Source organism: Oncorhynchus gorbuscha, linkage group LG13 (genome assembly GCF_021184085.1).
Source record: "Oncorhynchus gorbuscha isolate QuinsamMale2020 ecotype Even-year linkage group LG13, OgorEven_v1.0, whole genome shotgun sequence".
Taxonomy (NCBI): Eukaryota; Metazoa; Chordata; class Actinopteri; order Salmoniformes; family Salmonidae; genus Oncorhynchus; species Oncorhynchus gorbuscha.
In genome coordinates this window covers 83,538,025-83,557,263 of record NC_060185.1, presented here as the reverse complement: position 1 = coordinate 83,557,263, position 19,239 = coordinate 83,538,025, and the positions used below count along the sequence as shown (strand labels likewise).

At 46.3% G+C, this 19,239-nt stretch overlaps 3 protein-coding genes across 4 annotated transcripts; 1 reads left to right on the top strand and 2 right to left on the bottom strand.

The window, feature by feature from the left end:
- Nucleotides 1–405: 405 nt before the first annotated feature.
- map1lc3cl (microtubule-associated protein 1 light chain 3 gamma, like) lies at nt 406–3,045 on the bottom strand. The gene is made up of 4 exons (XM_046296676.1): nt 2,304–3,045; nt 2,014–2,069; nt 1,817–1,923; nt 406–1,648 (listed from the first exon to the last, which is right to left on the bottom strand). The coding sequence occupies exons 1-4, from the start codon at nt 2,359–2,361 to the stop codon at nt 1,462–1,464; spliced, it is 408 nt and encodes a 135-aa protein (XP_046152632.1). The 5' UTR covers nt 2,362–3,045; the 3' UTR covers nt 406–1,461.
- Nucleotides 3,046–5,274: 2,229 nt separating this feature from the next.
- si:ch211-168f7.5 lies at nt 5,275–16,108 on the top strand. Its single transcript, XM_046295941.1, has 4 exons — nt 5,275–6,049; nt 11,691–11,921; nt 12,437–12,703; nt 13,073–16,108. Exons 1-4 carry the CDS (start codon nt 5,789–5,791, stop codon nt 15,593–15,595), a joined length of 3,282 nt encoding a protein of 1,093 aa, XP_046151897.1. The 5' UTR covers nt 5,275–5,788; the 3' UTR covers nt 15,596–16,108.
- A 549-nt stretch (nt 16,109–16,657) lies between these two features.
- On the bottom strand, nt 16,658–18,658 carry ttc9c (tetratricopeptide repeat domain 9C). 2 transcript variants are annotated; one of them, XM_046296675.1, is made up of 4 exons: nt 18,544–18,658; nt 17,763–18,112; nt 17,427–17,609; nt 16,658–17,179 (listed from the first exon to the last, which is right to left on the bottom strand). In XM_046296675.1, the coding sequence occupies exons 2-4, from the start codon at nt 18,106–18,108 to the stop codon at nt 17,082–17,084; spliced, it is 627 nt and encodes a 208-aa protein (XP_046152631.1). In that variant the 5' UTR covers nt 18,109–18,112; nt 18,544–18,658; the 3' UTR covers nt 16,658–17,081. The 2 variants fall into 2 exon arrangements, with proteins under 2 accessions (XP_046152631.1, XP_046152630.1); XM_046296674.1 differs by having other exon boundaries at nt 18,485–18,628.
- Nucleotides 18,659–19,239: the final 581 nt, after the last annotated feature.

Below are 19,239 nucleotides of genomic sequence, written 5' to 3'. Positions count from 1 at the left end.
AGCCAGGAGGTTATGTAACACAACTATGTGTAGAAGGGTGTCACATCTGAGACCGAGGTGGGAAGTAGCATGGCAGCGTTGTGTGAAAGTACTGTGTGTGTGTGTGTGTGTGTGTGTGTGTGTGTGTGTGTGTGTGTGTGTGTGTGTGTGTGTGTGTGTGTGTGTGTCATGGCATTCCTGTATGTCTGTATGGGGCACAGGTCTGGCTCCAATAATCATACATGACTAGTATAACTCATGACTCTCTGAGGTTACTGGAACTTAGGTGATGCATGTGAAGTCATGCATTCATGACTTTGTCCTTGAACAGAAAGTACATGCTGTTATGATGATTATATGATGCTATGGGGAATAGTAAATTACAAGAATGTTTGACTAGCCAAAAATCAAACCATATTATACATTAAAAGGACAGGGAGTTTATTTGGGAATTTCGATGACATTTGATTTTACAGAGCACGGCGTTGTTAGAGATACAACATGAACATATCTAAGTATTCATTGAGTGTAAACAGTCCAAATAACACGCATAACACTTAGTCTGACTTGTAACATTGAGTTTAATAACACTGTGCCTGAAAGTCACAAATTCACATTTTGTGGAAATGATGTTTCATGAGGAAGACCGAAAGGAGAGCTTAAAGTGCTAAAAGGTAAGACCAGCAGACTCCTCGCGTCCTCTCTCCTCATCTCCATCTCAAAACCCATTAGATTTGAAAGCTCGAGGTCCCTCCCCTCCGGCCTTCTCCTCCAATGGGTATTGAGAAGGAGACGAGGAGAGAGAACATGAGGAGTATGCAATTGAGATCTTCCCATTGACCTTATTTTCCTCCGTTTCAACATATTTATTTTGAGGGGTGGAGGAGGTAACAGGAGATATAGGCCCTTGGGGGAGACCCCAGAGCACCTAACAGACCTCGTGGTTCCTGGAAGTGATACAATATCCCAACTGGAGGGAATTTCACTTGTCAGGGTGAGTACCCACAATGTAGGGCTTCCTTCGCCAACCTATTTCTCTCTGGTGTTACGACAATGATCTTGACAGATATTTAACAAAATTATTAAAGAGTTATTAGAGGTTTCTTTCTATCTCTTAAATCTCATTGGACTCTTTCATTAATCGATGTATTCAATCATCTCAGTCCAGCTCTGGTAGAGCTGGAAGGGGTCAGAAACTAACCAAGAGAAGGACGAAGGTGCAGTACTGTGATTCGCAGTCCATTTGTGAGGTAGAAGGGCGGGAGAATAGCTCAATCTCAAGTGCTTGAAAATCCCTGTTTCCTCCCGTTCACTGTCACTTCATCGTCAAAGACTTGACAGGAGAAAACAATATGGTGGAAGCTCATCATTACTTGGACTGGCTTTCACCTGGCCAGTTCTGCCAGATCAGTGCAGTGAAAGAGAGGAAGCGAGGAGAAGACAGATCTTTCAGAAAATTGAGTAGGAGCCCATTGTTTGGGCTCAGCAGGGAGGGGTAGCGTCCACGTCCCCTCCGAACATGTCCTGTGAGGCATAGGTGATGTAAAGAAAGCCATCCGGGTCACTGTACTGGGAGTAGACGTCTCCCATACTGGACGACATGCAGGACATGCTCCTCTCTGACACCAACAGGTACAGAGCCTGGGTGGACTCCAAGTCAATCTTACTCCTGAGGAGAGGTAGAGGATAGGAAGAGGGGTTATCACATGGGTCCCGTGAAGACATGGTCAATACCATATGCAAACACACGCACACTAAACACACAGACTGTCAGCAAATCTACATAGATTTTATCATAATACAAATCCTTTTTCACACACCCTCAACCAGTGCTCACCTGAGTAGACAGAGGAACTGACCCAAGGTCAGCTCGAATGGAACCAGGAATTTGGTCTTGTCCAATAGGGGAAGGGTTTTCTCACGGAGGTAACGCTCTACGATCACCTTCACAGTTAGAGAACACAGATAGACAACTGTTAGCATTCCTTGCATTTGATTGGAGGCAATCATTTACCAAAATGCAAAATTACTCACAGGTAACTTGTTTGGGAATTTGGTACGAATACTGCACACTTCATGTTGTCTTGTTGCTAGAAAAAGCATAACAGAAGAACATTACCACTTCATTATAGACCACCAGAAGTTATAATATAGGGTGTAGAATGAACTAAAACACCAGGTGAGTCGACCAAAATGTATCATGCACTCTTCAATGATAGGCTATGATCATCTTAATCACCATAATTATAATTGATCAAGAAGACTAGAGCTATCATAAAGAATGACTACAGAATAAAACAATCGAGTAGAATAGAAGCACCAACCAAGGCATTTTCTTTGCTTGAAAGACATCAGCTCCATAGATTTCTCGAAGGGAGGCATTTTTCTTCTTGGGGTGGTGTTGCTTCTTGCTGTGGCTGCTGGCTGCTTGTGCCGGCGGTGGTCCTTGACCCAGGCTGACGGTAATAGTCCCCTCAGGTGGAAGTTTGCACAAACCCCAACACTTCACTGTTCACCGCTGGCTTTTATAGGTAGGCGGGCTGCCCTGGGAGGGGTCGATACGTGGCTAAGCTATGGGAATGCTTACATGAACAAAGCTTGGACCCACTCCTCGTACTAATGATATGTTGTGTATTCGTCCTGGCCTCATGATTGGTTCAGATCCACTTCACACAGACTGGTTATCTCAGACCACTTACAGCATATCTCAGACGTTGGTGTCACGAGGGCTCACACACTCACTGTTGAACAATAACAAACAACTCCAGAGGATGTAAACCTCAAACTGTAGCCAATAGTTTTGATATTGGATTATTTTGTGGTTTTGAAAGGAATAATTAAATGTTATACTATCTACTTACTCATAAACAATCAATATGTGATATATTCATGTTTGTATTAATCACTGTACATTTGAAAACTAATATACATGGGGGCCTCAATCTGGAATGATGGATGTCTGTGTGTGAATAATTTTAGAGTTAGAGATTGGGATACCTACACCATATTGTCAAATCCCCAGGGGTTGTCTGCAAGAGTTCTGTTACAAAGGGTTGTGGTGAAAACTTCTAGATCTCACCTTATCTCTCTCTCTCTCTCTTTCACACATACACCCACACTTCTTTGACCCTTGGCTGGACTGATAGCCAGCTCCAGGTGACCACACACGTGATCATTAGGGCACAAAGGCCTGAATAGAATATTCCCATAATGCTGGTTGTCAGGTTGCATGCTTCATTCCGGCATGGATTGTCTGCGCAGTATCTTGTGTATTATCATTAGAGCCCGATGGGTCCGATGCTGATTTTAGGGAGGCAAAAGTCACCGATTAGCGATATATCTGCCAATATGTTGTTTTTATAAAGGTTGAATGAAAATCATACCTATTTTTTTTTTACACAAGAATGAACAAATATTCTTAATGATGATTTCTTCTCAAAACATTAAACTGAACATTATTTAAAAACATTTTATTTCTTGTTTACAGGATTTTCACCGAAAAGCAACTATATATCCTCTATAAATACGACAGTAAATACAAAACTTGTTTAGTTGAACATTATTTTACCTTTATTTAACTAGGCAAGTCAGTTAAGAACAAAATCTTACCCCGCTGTGCCGCCATACTTAGACACGTCTTTAAGTTGCACCTATCTATGGCAGTGGAGAAGAAGTATGCAAAGGAAGGTTTTTGTGCTAAACCACCACAAGGGGTGGCTGGTTGAATTAAATAAAATGAGTCTCAGTCAATCTGAAACTGCACTGTTCACAAATTCACAAATAAGCGTTGACAAGTTCACAAATGCCGTTCGTAATGTCACCACTAGGTGCCATCATCAGCACTTGTCTTGAGTAGATTTACGAGTGTTCACAAAAGGTCATGGAAACAAACACTTAATGCCATTACTAATGGCAACCTATAAAGGGCATAAGCTAGCTGTTCATTACAACAATGTTTTCTGACAGTAACCATCAATACTAAATGTATTGGCTATACACTACCTCCAAATGGCATGTGCTGATGGCTGAAAACTATGCAGGGAAATGCTTGGCACTGGTTTTAGGCACACTTTGCTAACGTTACTTATCTCACATCATGAATGCAAGCACATGGCCTGAAATGATAGATCTGCGCCAAATGTCTTGCTTTTTGCCGATTGCATATTTCGGAAAACTAAACAAATAAGCCCACTAGTAAACATAATAGGCCGAGACAATAACAGCGTTATTTTTGTATCAGGGAGCGTTCACTTTGGCAGTGTTAACACATAAGTATCGCAGACTGCTAGCTAGCGAGCTAAGTTGACAACTACCTTCCTGGCTAGATAGCTAAGCGAACTATCTTGCTAGCTGGCCAGCTAACGTTAACTAAGTGAGAATGTGATGAGGACAGGGCTGCTTGCTTGGTTAAGTCGACTTTTGATGATTTACTTATTCAAATACGCTCGCTACGGCAAGTTACTCACCTGTCAAACCAATCATGTTGTGACCTAGGGCTGGATGATGTTCAAAGTTCTTCAGGCAACCATTGAAAATGTCAAAAAAAATTCGCAAAAGAGCAGAGGTATTTATTTATTATATGTATATATTATCGGCGCTTTATGTGTGGAATAAAGACCGATACAAATATGTATGTGAAAGGCTAGTATCAGTCAATCGATGCATCGGGCGGGCTCTAGTTATCTTTATGCTATGCTTTATCCCTCTCCTTTTGCATTATATGCACTTTGAAAAACGGGGCTTTATGGATTTGTGTATCTTGCGCTCTTAGGTGGGAGAATGTTGCCCCACTTACATAATTCGAGTTTGAACAATCCCCTTTCAAATACTCAAATACTCAATACCCCTTTGAAATACAGGTTTGTTTTACAGTGAGAAAACATGAATTATAGAATAGATCTAGAGATCAAATAAACTACTCTAGGCCTAAACCAAAACTGTTCTTGGAATGAACCTGGTGTTGTCACAAGGCTGCTCTCTGCTGGTTGAAGGTTGACATAACAGAGCAGGGGGTGGAGATGGGGGAGGTGCACCTGTCCGAATCCAAAGGGGCATAACTTGTCCCATACAACCCAAATAGGTGATTGTGGCAACTGTAACTTGAACATTTCGTTTTCAGACTCACAATAATAGTAATCTTGTCAATCTACATACTTCATTCGAGGATTCTTTGTAACACTTTTTGAAAGTCTTTGCGTCTTTGTGTTATTATGCTTTTATAGACTCTGGTATGCACGTGGTGGACGTTATCACCTTTATTATAGCCCATCATTCATCGTGTATTTGAACATTTTCCTGTGTGTTTTGGAATAGTTTGGCGGCCAAGGGATTTTCAAGGCGTTTATTCGAAAACTTCCCTGGCCAATCCCGTTCAAGCTTTGGTACGTTACCTCCTCGGCTCCTCCCCCTGGACACATTTTTCTTGATCCAATGTAACGTTATTTACAGCATTGTTACGTCGGGTCTATAGTGAACATCATTTGCATGAAGTACTGAATGGTCGGACACAATTGGGTGATCATAATACGAAACCAAAATTGAGGATTAAGATGGAATATGGTTTGATCATCTCTTTAGTGTCATACATTTGACTCTTTAGTCAACGTGCTTCAATGTAATATGGCTTAGATTGAATTAAGTAGGCTAGGCTATTTTGCCAACGAATCATTGGTTTAACTGAGCGGGAGGATACAATGTTGCGATATTGTCGATCGTGAGAACATATGTTGCACTGACTTTAGCTGGACCGTAGCCCATTGTCATTGAGACTGAGCTCCTAGTCTAAAGCGCCCCGGATTCAGCCTCTACAATGCCTGGCCGCCGCAGTTGTGTGAATTCGCTCTGGTCTGGCACGGAGCGGGTTCGGATTGGCGAGCGGCTGAAAGCGACCCTGGCTGGAATCCTTGAGCTGGATTTGCTCCGGAGCCAACATCTGGACATGATCGATGCGGCGCTGGACCTCAAAGACACCAGTAGCACCGGTACCACGGTGACTGTCATCACCGATCAACAGGAGGAAAACCTCGAGAGCGCAGTCTCGGATGGCTCTGCGACATCCCGCAGGCAACAGGTCAGTGCGTAGCCCCAGATCTCTTGACAAGATTGGTTGCTATTAAATATGAATGCATTCAGATCTGCCAGTAGGGCATTTTTATCCCGTTCCTTCAAACAGACTGCTGCGCTTCAATAGCCTTGATTGATCAATGGAGTCATAAGCACGGAGCTATAGCTATTGATTACACAATGGGGTTTGACCTGTCTAATAGAAGTGACAGTAATCCATCCGCCTCCACTGCTTCTAATTCCGTTTTGTATCAGTCAAGGTTATGTAGAATACAAAGGGTGTTATGGTTCTGTCCCCTTTATGGATCTCATATGATGAGATTGTCAACATCCACATCTTTTCACAGTCCAGTTTTCCCCAAGGACGTGACATAGAATGTATCTGTGTAAAGAATGTACACTTGGTACACACCCTGTAGATACAAGCATACACCTAGGTCAGGTCATACTGTAGATGACAGATGCCTACAGAGTTCTATATTCTGTATTGGCCAAAAATCTTCAGTGTAAATAGGATACTGTAGTATGTGAATACATTGATGTTTTTGTGTGAGATAAGATCATTTGATTGGGAAAGTCCCATAGTAAGACAATTTGGTACACACATTGAAGTAGACCTATTGAATAAAGACCCTATTCATTTTAACTCTCACCATGGATTGCGGCCTATAGCTTTCATTGTTACCATTTGGACAACTGTTAGGCCTAGTTGGTACAATACTAAGAATAGAATTCAGAAGGCCACAGAGCTCTACATTGCCTCATAATGGATTTGGAAGTCTGAAGCTTAACCTGAGTGTGAACACTGTCCTCGTGTAGGGTAGGTTACCATACTGGTTTGTTGTTACAGTGTTTGGTGAACAGTCACTTAGCTCCAGTAATAGGGACAACTCAAGTCATTCCCTTTTTATTAATCAATTAGAGAATGGTCAAATGATCCCGAGGTAAGGAACCAGCACAACATTCTACTCACTGCTTTTTCCTTCTCAGAAACACTGCACCAATGTATTCTCTATAGATTCCCTGTGACGTTCAGCAGCTATGTTAAATGGTATTAGTCATCACAAACACCATAGAGAGTAGCTCTACTTGCCCTTCCATCCGCCAACGCAGACCCTATTAGCATATTAAACAACAGATTGAGAGACAAGTTGCTTCTGCTGTTGTTGTTTCCAACGTGACCAATGTTATCACCGACCCAATTCTGCCCACTGGGAAGAGGGGAGAGGAGAGAGGGGAGAGGGAAAAAGTGATATGGAAGGTGGTAGAGAGGGAAGAGGAGAGAGGGGAGAGGAGAGAGGGAAGAGGAGAGAGGGGAGAGGAGAGAGGGGAGAGGGAAGAGGAGAGAGAAGAGAGGGGAGAGGGAAAAAGTGATATGGAAGGTGGTAGAGAGGGAAGAGGGGAGAGGGAAGAGGAGAGAGGAGAGAGGGGAGAGGGAAAAAGTTATATGGAAGGTGGTAGAGGGAAGAGGGGAGAGGGAAGAGGAGAGAGGAGAGAGGGAAGAGGAGAGGGGGGAGAGGGAAGAGGAGAGAGGAGAGAGGGGAGAGGAAAAAAGTTATATGGAAGGGGGTAGAGAGGGAGAATGTGAGATGGAAGATGGTAGAGAGGGAAGAGGGAAAAGGTGAGATGGAAGATGGTAGAGAGGGAAAAGGTGAGATGGAAGGTGGTAAAGAGGGGAGAGGGAAAATGTGAGATGGAAGATGGTAGAGAGGGAAGAGGGAAAAGGTGATATGGAAGGTGGTAGAGAGGGAAGAGGGAAAAAGTGATATGGAAGGTGGTAGAGAGGGAAGAGGAGAGAGGGGAGAGGGAAGAGGAGAGAGGGGAGAGGGAAAAAGTGATATGGAAGGTGGTAGAGAGGGAAGAGGAGAGAGGGGAGAGGGAAGAGGAGAGAGGGGAGAGGAAAAAAGTTATATGGAAGGTGGTAGAGAGGGAAAATGTGATATGGAAGATGGTAGAGAGGGAAGAGGGAAAAGGTGAGATGGAAGATGGTAGAGAGGGAAGAGGGAAAAGGTGAGATGGAAGATGGTAGAGAGGGAAGAGGGAAAAGGTGAGATGGAAGATGGTAGAGAGGGAAAAGGTGATTTGGAAGGTGGTAGAGAGGGAAGAGGGAAAAGGTGAAATGGAAGAGAGGGAAGAGGGAAAAGGTGAGATGGAAGATTGAAAAGGTGAGATGGAAGATGGTAGAGAGGGAAGAGGGAAAAGGTGAGATGGAAGAGAGGGAAGAGGGAAAAGGTGAGATGGAAGAGAGGGAAGAGGGAAAAGGTGAGATGGAAGATTGAAAAGGTGAGATGGAAGATGGTAGAGAGGGAAGATGGAAAAGGTGAGATGGAAGATGGTAGAGAGGGAAGAGGGGAAAGGTGAGATGGAAGATGGTAGAGAGGGAAGAGGGAAAAGGTGAGATGGAAAATGGTAGAGAGGGAAAAGGTGAGATGGAAGATGGTAGAGAGGGAAGAGGGAAAAGGTGAGATGGAAGATGGTAGAGAGGGAAAAGGTGATATGGAAGGTGGTAGAGAGGGAAGAGGGAAAAGGTGAGATGGAAGATGGTAGGAAGGGGAGAGGGAAAAGGTGAGATGGAAGAGAGGGAAGAGGGAAAAGGTGAGATGGAAGATTGAAAAGGTGAGATGGAAGATGGTAGAGATGGAAGATTGAAAAGGTGAGATGGAAGATGGTAGAGAGGGAAGAGGGAAAAGGTGAGATGGAAGAGAGGAAAGAGGGAAAAGGTGAGATGGAAGAGAGGGAAGAGGGAAAAGGTGAGATGGAAGATGGTAGAGAGGGAAGAGGGGAAAGGTGAGATGGAAGATGGTAGAGAGGGAAGAGGGAAAAGGTGAGATGGAAGATGGTAGAGAGGGAAGAGGGAAAAGGTGAGATGGAAAATGGTAGAGAGGGAAGAGGGAAAAGGTGAGATGGAAGATGGTAGAGAGGGAAGAGTGAAAAGGTGAGATGGAAGATGGTAGAGAGGGAAGAGGGAAAAGGTGAGATGGAAGAGGGAAAAGGTGAGATGGAAGATGGTAGAGAGGGAAGAGGGAAAATGTGAGATGGAAGAGGGAAAAGGTGAGATGGAAGATGGTAGAGAGGGAAGAGGGAAAAGGTGAGATGGAAGATGGTAGAGAGGGAAGAGGGATAAGAGCGTCTGCTAAATGACTTAAATGTAAATGTATGTAAATGTAGAGAGGGGAGAGGGAAAAGGTGAGATGGAAGATGGTAGAGAGGGAAGAGGGAAAAGGTGAGATGGAAGATGGTAGAGAGGGAAGAGGGAAAAGGTGAGATGGAAGATGGTAGAGAAGGAAGAGGGAAAAGGTGAGATGGAAGAGGGAAAAGGTGAGATGGAAGATGGTAGAGAGGGAAGAGGGAAAAGGTGAGATGGAAGATGGTAGAGAGGGAAGAGGGAAAATGTGAGATGGTAGATGGTAGAGAGGGAAGAGGGAAAAGGTGAGATGGAAGATGGTAGAGAGGGAAGAGGGAAAAGGTGAGATGGAAGATGGTAGAGAGGGAAGAGGGAAAAGGTGATATGGAAGGTGGTAGAGAGGGAAGAGGGAAAAGGTGAGATGGAAGATGGTAGAGAGGGAAGAGGGAAAAGGTGAGATGGAAGATGGTAGAGAGGGAAGAGGGAAAAGGTGAGATGGTAGAGAGGGAAGAGGGAAAAGGTGAGATGGAAGAGGGAAAAGGTGAGATGGAAGATGGTAGAGAGGGAAGAGGGAAAAGGTGAGATGGAAGAGGGAAAAGGTGAGATGGAAGATGGAAGAGGGGAAAGATGACTGGAGATAAGACTGCAGTGAGTCTCTCTCTCTCTCTCTCTCTGGCTATTTTAACTATCACAGTGGGGTAACAGTAGTACAGTACTGTTGCACCCCATCAACACTTGATTTGCTGCCAAAGCCCACACTGTGATCACCCTCACCAGCATTATTCTATGTACATTTGGACCATGACATGTATTGCTGGCCCTATATCAACCTCCAGCCCACACAGAGAAACATGATGTCAGAGGGCATTATCTTGGATTGAAACGTCAGTCTCCTCTGCTTCTTCAGTTAAAGTAAACAGAATTAATCAATAATGCATAGTGTGCAATGCATAAGCATATGTTTATCAATAACCAATGTTTGCCTGCTGGTGCTGTTGATAATGTAGCTTACCTTTCCCAACATGACATCTCAAAGTATTTAGCGTTATCACAATGATGCGCCCCATTCTGAAAATAACAAATTAAAGGCTTTATAGAGCATTTGTAAAGTGTTCGTAAGCCCTACATCCTGTAGATACCTAATGAAAGTCCGTCACAAAGGTATGTTATGTACATTCATATTATGTAGTCCTTCATTCTAATTGGAGTATTTGCTGTGATTTGTCTGTGCATTGTGTAGATATATTGTTTCTTTCGGGTAAATGTCTGTGTCTCTCTGTCTCACATAGAGGGATATCATATTACAGAGCTCTTAGCGCTGAGGGCCTCCACCTCTCTCTCTCCTCCTGATTTGATCACAACCATCTCACTGTAACATTACACTGGGGTAACATGGTTCACATTATGTCCATGGAAGAGTGTGGGGGGTGAACATGGCCCTGACGGTTATCAGTGTGTTTGTGTGCTTGCGCAAGCTAGTGTTAGTCTTGGTATTATTTGCTATTTGTGTTTTAGTGTGTGGCAGGCAGGCTCTGGGTGAGTTAGATATACTTCTGCTACGTCTGTTGTGTGGGTGGAGTGAGCAGGAACCAGAGAGCAGCTGTAGCTATGGTGAGGAGGGGGTGGCTTTAACTTATTATGGAGAGGGGTTGGGGGTTGGGGGGGTTAAGATGCCACTCTCTGCCTCTCACAGGCAACCCCCTCCCCCACTACCTCTTTCATATACTTGCTCTTTCACTCCACTTTTCACTCACCATTAGCTCTCCCACTCTCAAGCACCCACTCACTTCCCCTTAGAAAAGACCTTTTCTAACTTCATCAAATGTGGAAAAAGTAGCGAGAGACAGAAAAAACCAAACATAGCTGGTAAGCAGGATCAAGGTCTAACTTTTTTCCCTGCACCCACCCCCCCCTGTCATCCCCCCCTTATCCCTCTCTCCTTCTGCTCTTTGTTACATCATCTGTCTTCCCCTATTCTTCCTTTAAGTCCCCCTCTGAGTGAGAATGCGTCCCAAATGGCACCCTATTCCCTATGTAGTGCACTACTTTTGACCATCGCCCTGTGGGTCCTGGTCAAAAATAATGCACTACATAGGGAATAGGGTGCCATTTGGGACACCTTCCCTTCTCAGTTAGGCAGTATGAGTCACCTGTATTGTCTCCTGTTTATCTCCGTAGTAACGGAGGATTGATCAGGCCTGGCAGTGAACAAAGCCCCCTGTTGTCCCCCCCCACCCCTATCACCCAATCAGGCTAATATTAGGGCATCACCGCAGAGGTCATGAGTAATCACGTTCATCTAAGTAAGAAGAAAGTCATGAATTGGCTATTGAGGAGAAAGAATACGTCATATTCTGTTTTTGTGTCTGAGTCTTGAAACACGAGTGTTCCAGAACTTCCAGTAAGGCTGATGACATCAGTGTTTGGTAAATAAGAACATTAGAGATCCATTCTACACCACTCTCTAATTATCATCTCTTTAAAGACATGCTGTGACTCGAACACCCGTTTTTCTGTTTTTCAGGTTCCCTCTCCCCCTTCAGAAACAGTGTTGCCATGCCACACCAGCACGTTGGACAAGGACCGTGTGGGGAACTCTGGTGGAGATGGGCTGGTTCATTCTAGAGGTGATGGGGTTGGTGGGGATGACTCACGCTGGTCCACCCTCTCTTGGGATGCCCCGTCTGACCTGCTCTCCCCCCCCCGGACCTTGATGGTGCAGTCCAGGTGGACTATGACTCCAGGCCCAGCTCAGGTACTGGACTGTGTGATCGTACCATGGGGGGTCTTTTGGGGGTGGTCTGTGACACTCATACGGCTTTGGCCAGGGCTGGACTATCACATCTGGAGCCCTGGGATACCTACCTCCAGGCCCCCACCCCCCCCCCCCCCCACCCGAATAAACAATGGCTTGTGACGTGTTAATATGCTATCTGGGGGGGCCCCGACCGCCATGTTCGTAGTAGGCTATCTGGGGGGGGCCCCTGCGTGCTCGTTCGGTAATCTGGCCCTGGCTTTGCCCAACAACACTTCTCACCTCAAGTTTTGTTTACTTTGTGAGATACCGTATTGCAAAGCCGTATTAAACATTAACCTTCAACTTTTCTGTCCCTGTTCCTTTATTTACCCTCTCATGTTATCTTTTCAACACCACTTACTCACTCCTTTCTTGCAAATCACTCTTTCTCTGGACCTACACTCCCTTTCTTTCTATTTATCTTTCTCTCTCCCATCTCTCTTCCCCTCACTTTATTTCTCCCACCCTCGTAGGCTTTTATTCGGTCAGTGGCAGCTCCCTATCAGACTCCTGCTACTCTGTGTCCAGTGAGGCAGTCCTGGCCCAGGGGGGTCCAGTACCAGGTGGGCAAGTCCGGGCCGGACCAGGAGCACCCTCAGGGGGAGCCTTCAGGCTGTGGGAACAACGGCCCCTCTCTGCAGACCACAGTGACATCCAGTGGCCGGAGGCCATGCAGCAGCCAAGAACTCAGCGCATTGAGGAGACCACAGAGATCAGTGATAGGAGACCAGTATCTACGGGTCAGATATAACACGCATATGGACATTCAAATGCACTCACATAAACACACTTACACTTCAGTAGAGTTCATCTGTATTTAACCAGTAGTTTTCCAGAGAGTCCTGGGACCATAGTCCTAGATAAATGTCACTGTTTTCCAGAGAGTCCTGAGACCATAGTCCTAGATAAATGTCACTGTTTTCCAGAGAGTCCTGGGAACATAGTCCTAGATAAATGTCACTGTTTTCCAGAGAGTCCTGGGAACATAGTCCTAGATAAATGTCACTGTTTTCCAGAGAGTCCTGGGACCATAGACCTAGATAATTGCTTTTGATTCTTTATAAGCTGACTGACATTCATAAACTTTCACTCTCGTCCTTTGAACCCAGGTGACCTGGAAATGGACAGTCTCTTCTTCCTGTCTGACCTGTGCTCCAGCCTGGGTGACCCCCATCCCAGCTCCCTCCTCCCACTCGCTGACCCCCGACCCCAACTCGACCCCAGGTTCTGTTCTGATCTGGTGTCCCGGAGGACCAAGGAGGTGTACCATTACCCCAGCCCCCTCCATGCCGTGGCCCTCCAGAGCCCCCTCTTCACCTCCAGTCAGGACCCCTCACCCTCCTCTCGCCTCTCCCCGAGTCCGGACTCCTCTGCCCAGGCTGAGGAATCTCAGTCCACCCCCCTCTTCCGGCCCCCAGCCTCCTCACCCCTCCACCTTCACCCAGCTGGAGCAGTACATCACCAGGCTGGCTCGTCAGTACCGCAGCCGGGTTTCCCCCTCTGACACCACCCCTACTGCCACTCCTGGGCCAGGTTGCCACAGGGGGCCCAGAACCCCTGGCCACGGCTCCACTCAGTCACTGTTGGCCTTCGAGAGTCGCAGTACCCCCTCCAACCTGACAGGGGGCAGTGTGACGCCCTGCAAGTCTTTTCTGGGTAACTCTGCGCGGGTCAGCCTCAGCAATATCGGTAAGAAGGCCAGTAGGAACTCCATCAACCTGGGCCACCTGCCCTCTGTGACAGGAGAGGACCTCAAAATCAACCTCCACCTCAACCTCAGTCTCAACCTCAGCCCCAATCTGAACAAAAACCTGGGTTTAGACTCAAACTCCAAGGAAGGTATTAGCACTAGTGGTGTATTAAGGAGTGACCATGCTATCCCCACTGCCTCTCCCTCTCCTTCCACCTCCCTCTCCACCGCCGCCACTCCCACCCCTGCCCTGAGGTCTCGGCCACGCATCTCAACATGTCCCTCCAACCTCAATCACCGGAGCTCTCTGGAGGTCACCGGGTCAGGGGCTGGGTCAGGGCTAGGGTTCTCCCGCTCGCTGGACTGGAGTGGACTGGATTCTTCACCAGGGAAAGTGACAAGGAGCCAACCCAGCGTCAATGCCCCGGACGCCAGCCTTAGTAAGCTCAGTGAGGACTCTGCGATGGTGGGGGAGATCTCCCGTCTCTCCGGCCTGCCCCGGGCTGTGGTGGTGGGCCTGATGGAGCAGGGCGTAGAGCTGGATGTTGACTGCTTCCAGAGCGACGCCGAGAGAAGAGGTCAGGGGTCAGAGTTTAAAGCCCAAAGCTCCTCCCCTTCCTCCCACCAGATAGCCCAGAATGACCACCAGTCTCATCATCATGATTATTCCAGCGTCCATCACCTCCACGCCTGTAACAAGACTGACCTTGACCCCCAGAGGCCGATCCAGCTGTCCCTCAGTGTCACCCACTCCCCACAGTCCCACTCCGGCCTCACACCTCCCAACTCCTCCAGTCCACATTCCAGTAGCCCCAATCACCCTTACCAGTCCACCTCAACTCACCCACCTACCCATCATCATGTCACCCACCACCACACACACACCTTCCACTGCCAACAAACCCCTTCCACATCTGACGCCGCCTCTTCCCCCTCGTCCCGTGACCGCCCCAGGGTACGCTCCCCACCCCGCCCTCTCCAGCCCTCCCCCCTTGCCAATACTCCATTCTCTGTGTTCCGGCGGGATGACCCATTCCAGTGCTCCCTGCCTCGTGTCAGGGACAGCAGCTCACCACAAAGGGGCAGCATCCAGCCCAGAGGGGGGTCACTACGGCAGGGTGCAGGGGGTGGAGGGGGTAGATGGAGGGTAGATGGGGAGGGAGAAGGATGGAAGAGGGTGGATGGGGAGGGGCTCTACCAGGGGAAGCATGCCTCCAAGGAGTTGGTGAGGGCATCGACAGTGAGCAGCTTCCACAGGAAACAGAGGTGCTACAGCAGCAACTGGGGAGAGGAACGCAGTCACGACACGGCCCAGACGCCAAAGAAGGGGGCAGCCAAACTCTGGAGGGGCTTCGAAGGACGTTCATGGGGGAAAGAGGCTGAAGAAGAGGAGAACAAGGAGAGGTGGAAGAGAGAGGGGATCAGGAGAAAGGAGAAAGATGACCAAAAGGAGAAGCATGCCAAGGCAGAGAGGCGAGAGAAAGAGAGCAGTGCATCAAAACGCAAAGGGAAGGGTGGTGGTGGTGGCTGGGACAAGCGTAGCTCCAGCCTGAGGCTGTCCAGACGAGCTCTGTTCCGCAGTGAGTCCCAGGGGGACGTGCTGGAGCCTCGAGCCCAGAAAGAGGAGCGTCTGAGGGGGGCACAGTGGACCTCCTCCCTGGAGCTCAGCATGGAGCGGGTTCGTCCGTTGGCGTTGGGAAGAAGAGGGGAAGAAGACAAGCGCCTGTCCTCTACTGCCAGCCTCTTCCACCTCTCTCGCTCTCAGAGTCTGGAGGGAAGCTGTCCCTCCCTCTCTCCTCCTCTCTCCTCCCCATCATTCTCGCCATCCCCCCCTCCTTCTCGGGCAACCCTCACACGCTCGCGCTCACTGAGGGACCTGAGTAGAAGGGTGTTTAGCTCAGTGAGGTCTCTGAGTTTGAAACACAAGACGTCTAGAAAGTGAGATGATCACAATAAATGAAATAGTGTTTTTGCCACTAAATCAAATGTATTTATATAGCCCTTCTTACATCAGCTGATATCTCAAAGTGCTGTACAGAAACCCAGCCTAAAACCCCAAACCACTAAGTTACAGTCAATATTTCAGTCGGTTGTATTTTGGTTGATAAGGCGGTGCCAATGTTATGAATCTGTTGAACTTGACTCTCAGTAGTGTGTGACTGTGAGTGGTCCCCTCTGCATGCAACTCTGTGACTTATCTCTGTGCACTATCATGGCTATCGTAAGCTTGTTCTCCTCTCTGAGTGTATATCAAATCAAACCTTATATACTGTATGTTGCCTTTGAAGTACAATCATATTGGCCATAAAGACCAAAATCAACAAACAAATTGTGCTATAAATTGATATTGTGCTCAGGATTTTGAAATGGATCTCAATAAAGTAATACTAAGAATAAAATGTTATTTGAAACAAATGTGTGTATCTTGGATTATTATTAATAAAGGAAACTTCTAATTAAACTTTTGACTCTGTGAATACATCCATCTCCAACACTTCTACACTGAGGTATAAAACATTATGAACAGCTGCTATTTCCATGACATAGACTGACCAGGTGAAAGCTATGATCCCTTATTGATGTCACTTGTTAAATCCACTTCAATCATTATAGATGAAGGGGAGGAGACATGTTAAATAAGGATTTTTAAGCCTTGAGACATGGATTGTTTATGAGTTCCATTCAGAAGGTAAGTGGGCAAGACAAGTGCCTATGAACAGGGTATGGTTGTAAGTGCCAGGCGCACCGGTTTGTGTCAAGAACTGCAATGCTGCTGGGTTTTTCACGCTCAAGTTTCCCGTGTGTATCAAGAATGGTCCACCACGCAAAGGACATCCAGCCGACTTAACAACTGTGGGAAGCATTGGAGTCAACATGGGCCAGCACCCGTGGAATGCTTGACACCTTGTAGAGTCCATGCCGCAATGAATTGAGGCTGTTCTGAGGGCAAAACTCAATATTAGGAAGGTGTTCCTAATGTTTGGTATATTGCTGTAGTAAAGGCTGTAATTTCAAAAAATATTTATTAAGTTGAATCAAAACATTTTGTACACAAAAAGGAACATGACTGATTATGTGACCATAAACAACCACTTTCAGAAGGCATAACAGGACTGAGTTTGAACAGTGCACAAATAGTCTCTCTTTAGCACCCTCGCTTTGACCTTCAACCCTTATGCTGAACCTCTAACAATTTAGCTCCATCTCCTTGTTGGTCATCAGGCACAAATATTCTCTATAGCATAACAGGATCTTCAATAGGATCAGCCTGATCAAGGCTCTGCACAGAATCAATGATCTATGTGTCCAGTCCAGGCTTGGTTCCTCTTTTCTTCTCTTCTCAATCCTCAGGGTCAGAACAACAGAACATCCCTCCTGATGGGAACTTAATTCTGGGTGACTCCTCCGCTGGCCCCCTCCCCGGCTCTCTAACTGGAGAACATGCCCCGGTACAGAGCCTTCTCCTTCTGGTACTCCGTGTTCAGCCTCTCCTCTGCTCGCTGCAGGTGCCTCCTCACATTAGTGTCTGTCAAAGAGAGACAGTCACAAATACAGTGATTTCAATTTCAATCAACATTAGGGGAATGGGAATAGCATAGAGACAATAATACAATATATTGTGTTCTACTTCATTCTGTTGGGGAATTGTACCGTATGCCTAGGCTTATAACACACCCTCACAAATCATCAATAATCTGTTTTGTTTTACTGAAAGGCTGTGGTAGGGACAGCAGCCCCTAAACAGGAAGATAGTAACCAAAAAGCTGAGCTACCATTGGGTTGTCCCTTGCTGGCCTGAGTGAGGTATTGCTTGGCGCTCTGTGCGTCTCCCAGCTCCAGAGTGGCCACTCCTGCTCTGTACAGGGCCTTGATGTCATCTGGCCGCAAATGCAACACCCGCAAGCTGTACTCCTGGACACGCGTGTAGTCGACACACTCCCTCTGCAACAGACAAGCTGAGAGAGGGGGAGACCAAGTGACAGAAAAGAGAAGATAAAGGTAAGTCCAGAAAGAGGCGGATTGTGCATTATGCTTCGTATTATCCTCCTTTAAGTGGATCATTTTAAACAACTCATCTACTGCATGAAACATGTCAAGGCCTGTAATACCTGCTAAATTGTTGTAGCAGTCGACCTGTGTGTTCCTAAGTAGTTCTTCCTGTCCTGGGGTGAGTACAGGAGCCTCAGGACCAAACCCCTTCACTGCCGCAGTGACATCAGAGTCTAAACTACGCAGAATGAGCAACGAACGGTGGTAACGTCCAATTGCAGACCGAAGCTTTTTCTCTTTGTAGAATTTGTTCCCCTCCGTTTTTAAGTGGACGGCATCTTGTAGCTTGGAGTCTACGTTGGCACCTGAGGGGCCACGCTTGGTAGGCGTTCCTGAACAGCGTACCCCTGCAGCCCCGGACCTCCGCTCCATACTCTCATCTCCTGGTGTCTCTGGACTTGCCATGGAACTTGATGACCGGTAGTGATGGGATAATAAGTACATGAGAAGACATGATATTAGATGACTGAACACATTATATTACATGGGTGGTCCACACCAACACTAAATGTTAAGACAAAACTAGATATGATTAAAGACATGAAGATGCTCTAAACCCGAAATCTGAGACCCCCCATCACGATTGCTTTTAAAAGAAGAACTAGCTAGTCATTTCAACTCATTCACTAACTGTTACCTGGGTGTCCTACTAGGTCATGTATAAGCAAGCAAGAAAACGGGTTTTACTGGTGCAAGCTCTTGCGTGAACAAAATGCAAAGTAACTGCAATTGACATGGCCATATGTTAACCGCTATAAATAAAAGTGTAATGGCGGCTTACCTTACAGTATATTGATCTTTACACAAAATACAAATACTTGAACTTGCCCACCTACTTACTGTAGCTAGTAAATAATGACCATGCAAACAACCACAGCATTGGTAGAGGCAGGCACTTCCTGCTTTTTCTTCTTCTGTGGTGAGAGGAACCCAACCCATTTCACTGCAACGGAACTTATTTTTAGTTTAGCGCTACATGCCTTAGCAACATGGACATAACTCTGTGACGCATTCATCAATGAAACAAAATAAATCAATACTGAAAAATAAAATAGTGTTGTCTATGTTTATCACTTTGGTGAATTGATGAAGAGCGTTCGAAGGTTGTAGAGGTTTGATTGGAACAAATGCAATAGTTCATACATTGTGGATATCCTAGGCTGCAGTATTTGTTATTTATAGGACAGCCTTCAATAGTTCCAAGGAAAAAGTGCAAATGAGCCTTTTGCAATTTGTAATGCCTTTTTCATTGTTAGGGGAGTCGACCCCGCCCTACATTCTATCCCATGCATCATATACTGCATAATAAACAAAAAAACATATTTCTCAAAAGGTCAATGCATGGAGCAAGTGACTGGCCCAACCGCTAGGGTACCTGCCCCCCCAAGCAAGCAAGGCTCCCTGGATAATGACTGAATAAAAAGTATCACTCAATGACAATTTTGACAGCATTTCACAGCATATTTTATGCCCCCTTCGAAACAACTGGGAACTGTGAATTGGGAACTCGGGCATCTCCGACTAAAAAAAATCGTT

Bases quoted from the DNA above. Each gene is read 5' to 3' on its own strand.
- map1lc3cl (XM_046296676.1), bottom strand. From the start codon at position 2,361: ATGCCTCCCTTCGAGAAATCTATGGAGCTGATGTCTTTCAAGCAAAGA. The intron at 2,070-2,303 runs GTTGGTGCTTCT...TGCTTTTTCTAG, and splicing joins CAAGCAAAGAAAATGCCTTG to CAACAAGACAACATGAAGTG. The intron at 1,649-1,816 runs GTGAGCACTGGT...ACCTCTCCTCAG, and splicing joins CAGTTCCTCTGTCTACTCAG to GAGTAAGATTGACTTGGAGT.
- ttc9c (XM_046296675.1), bottom strand. From the start codon at position 18,108: ATGGCAAGTCCAGAGACACCAGGAGATGAGAGTATGGAGCGGAGGTCC. The intron at 17,610-17,762 runs GTATTACAGGCC...CCCCTCTCTCAG, and splicing joins CTGCTACAACAATTTAGCAG to CTTGTCTGTTGCAGAGGGAG. The intron at 17,180-17,426 runs GTAGCTCAGCTT...TCTCTTTGACAG, and splicing joins CAGCAAGGGACAACCCAATG to ACACTAATGTGAGGAGGCAC.
- si:ch211-168f7.5 (XM_046295941.1), top strand. From the start codon at position 5,789: ATGCCTGGCCGCCGCAGTTGTGTGAATTCGCTCTGGTCTGGCACGGAG. The intron at 6,050-11,690 runs GTCAGTGCGTAG...TCTGTTTTTCAG, and splicing joins CGACATCCCGCAGGCAACAG to GTTCCCTCTCCCCCTTCAGA. The intron at 11,922-12,436 runs GTACTGGACTGT...CCACCCTCGTAG, and splicing joins TGACTCCAGGCCCAGCTCAG to GCTTTTATTCGGTCAGTGGC.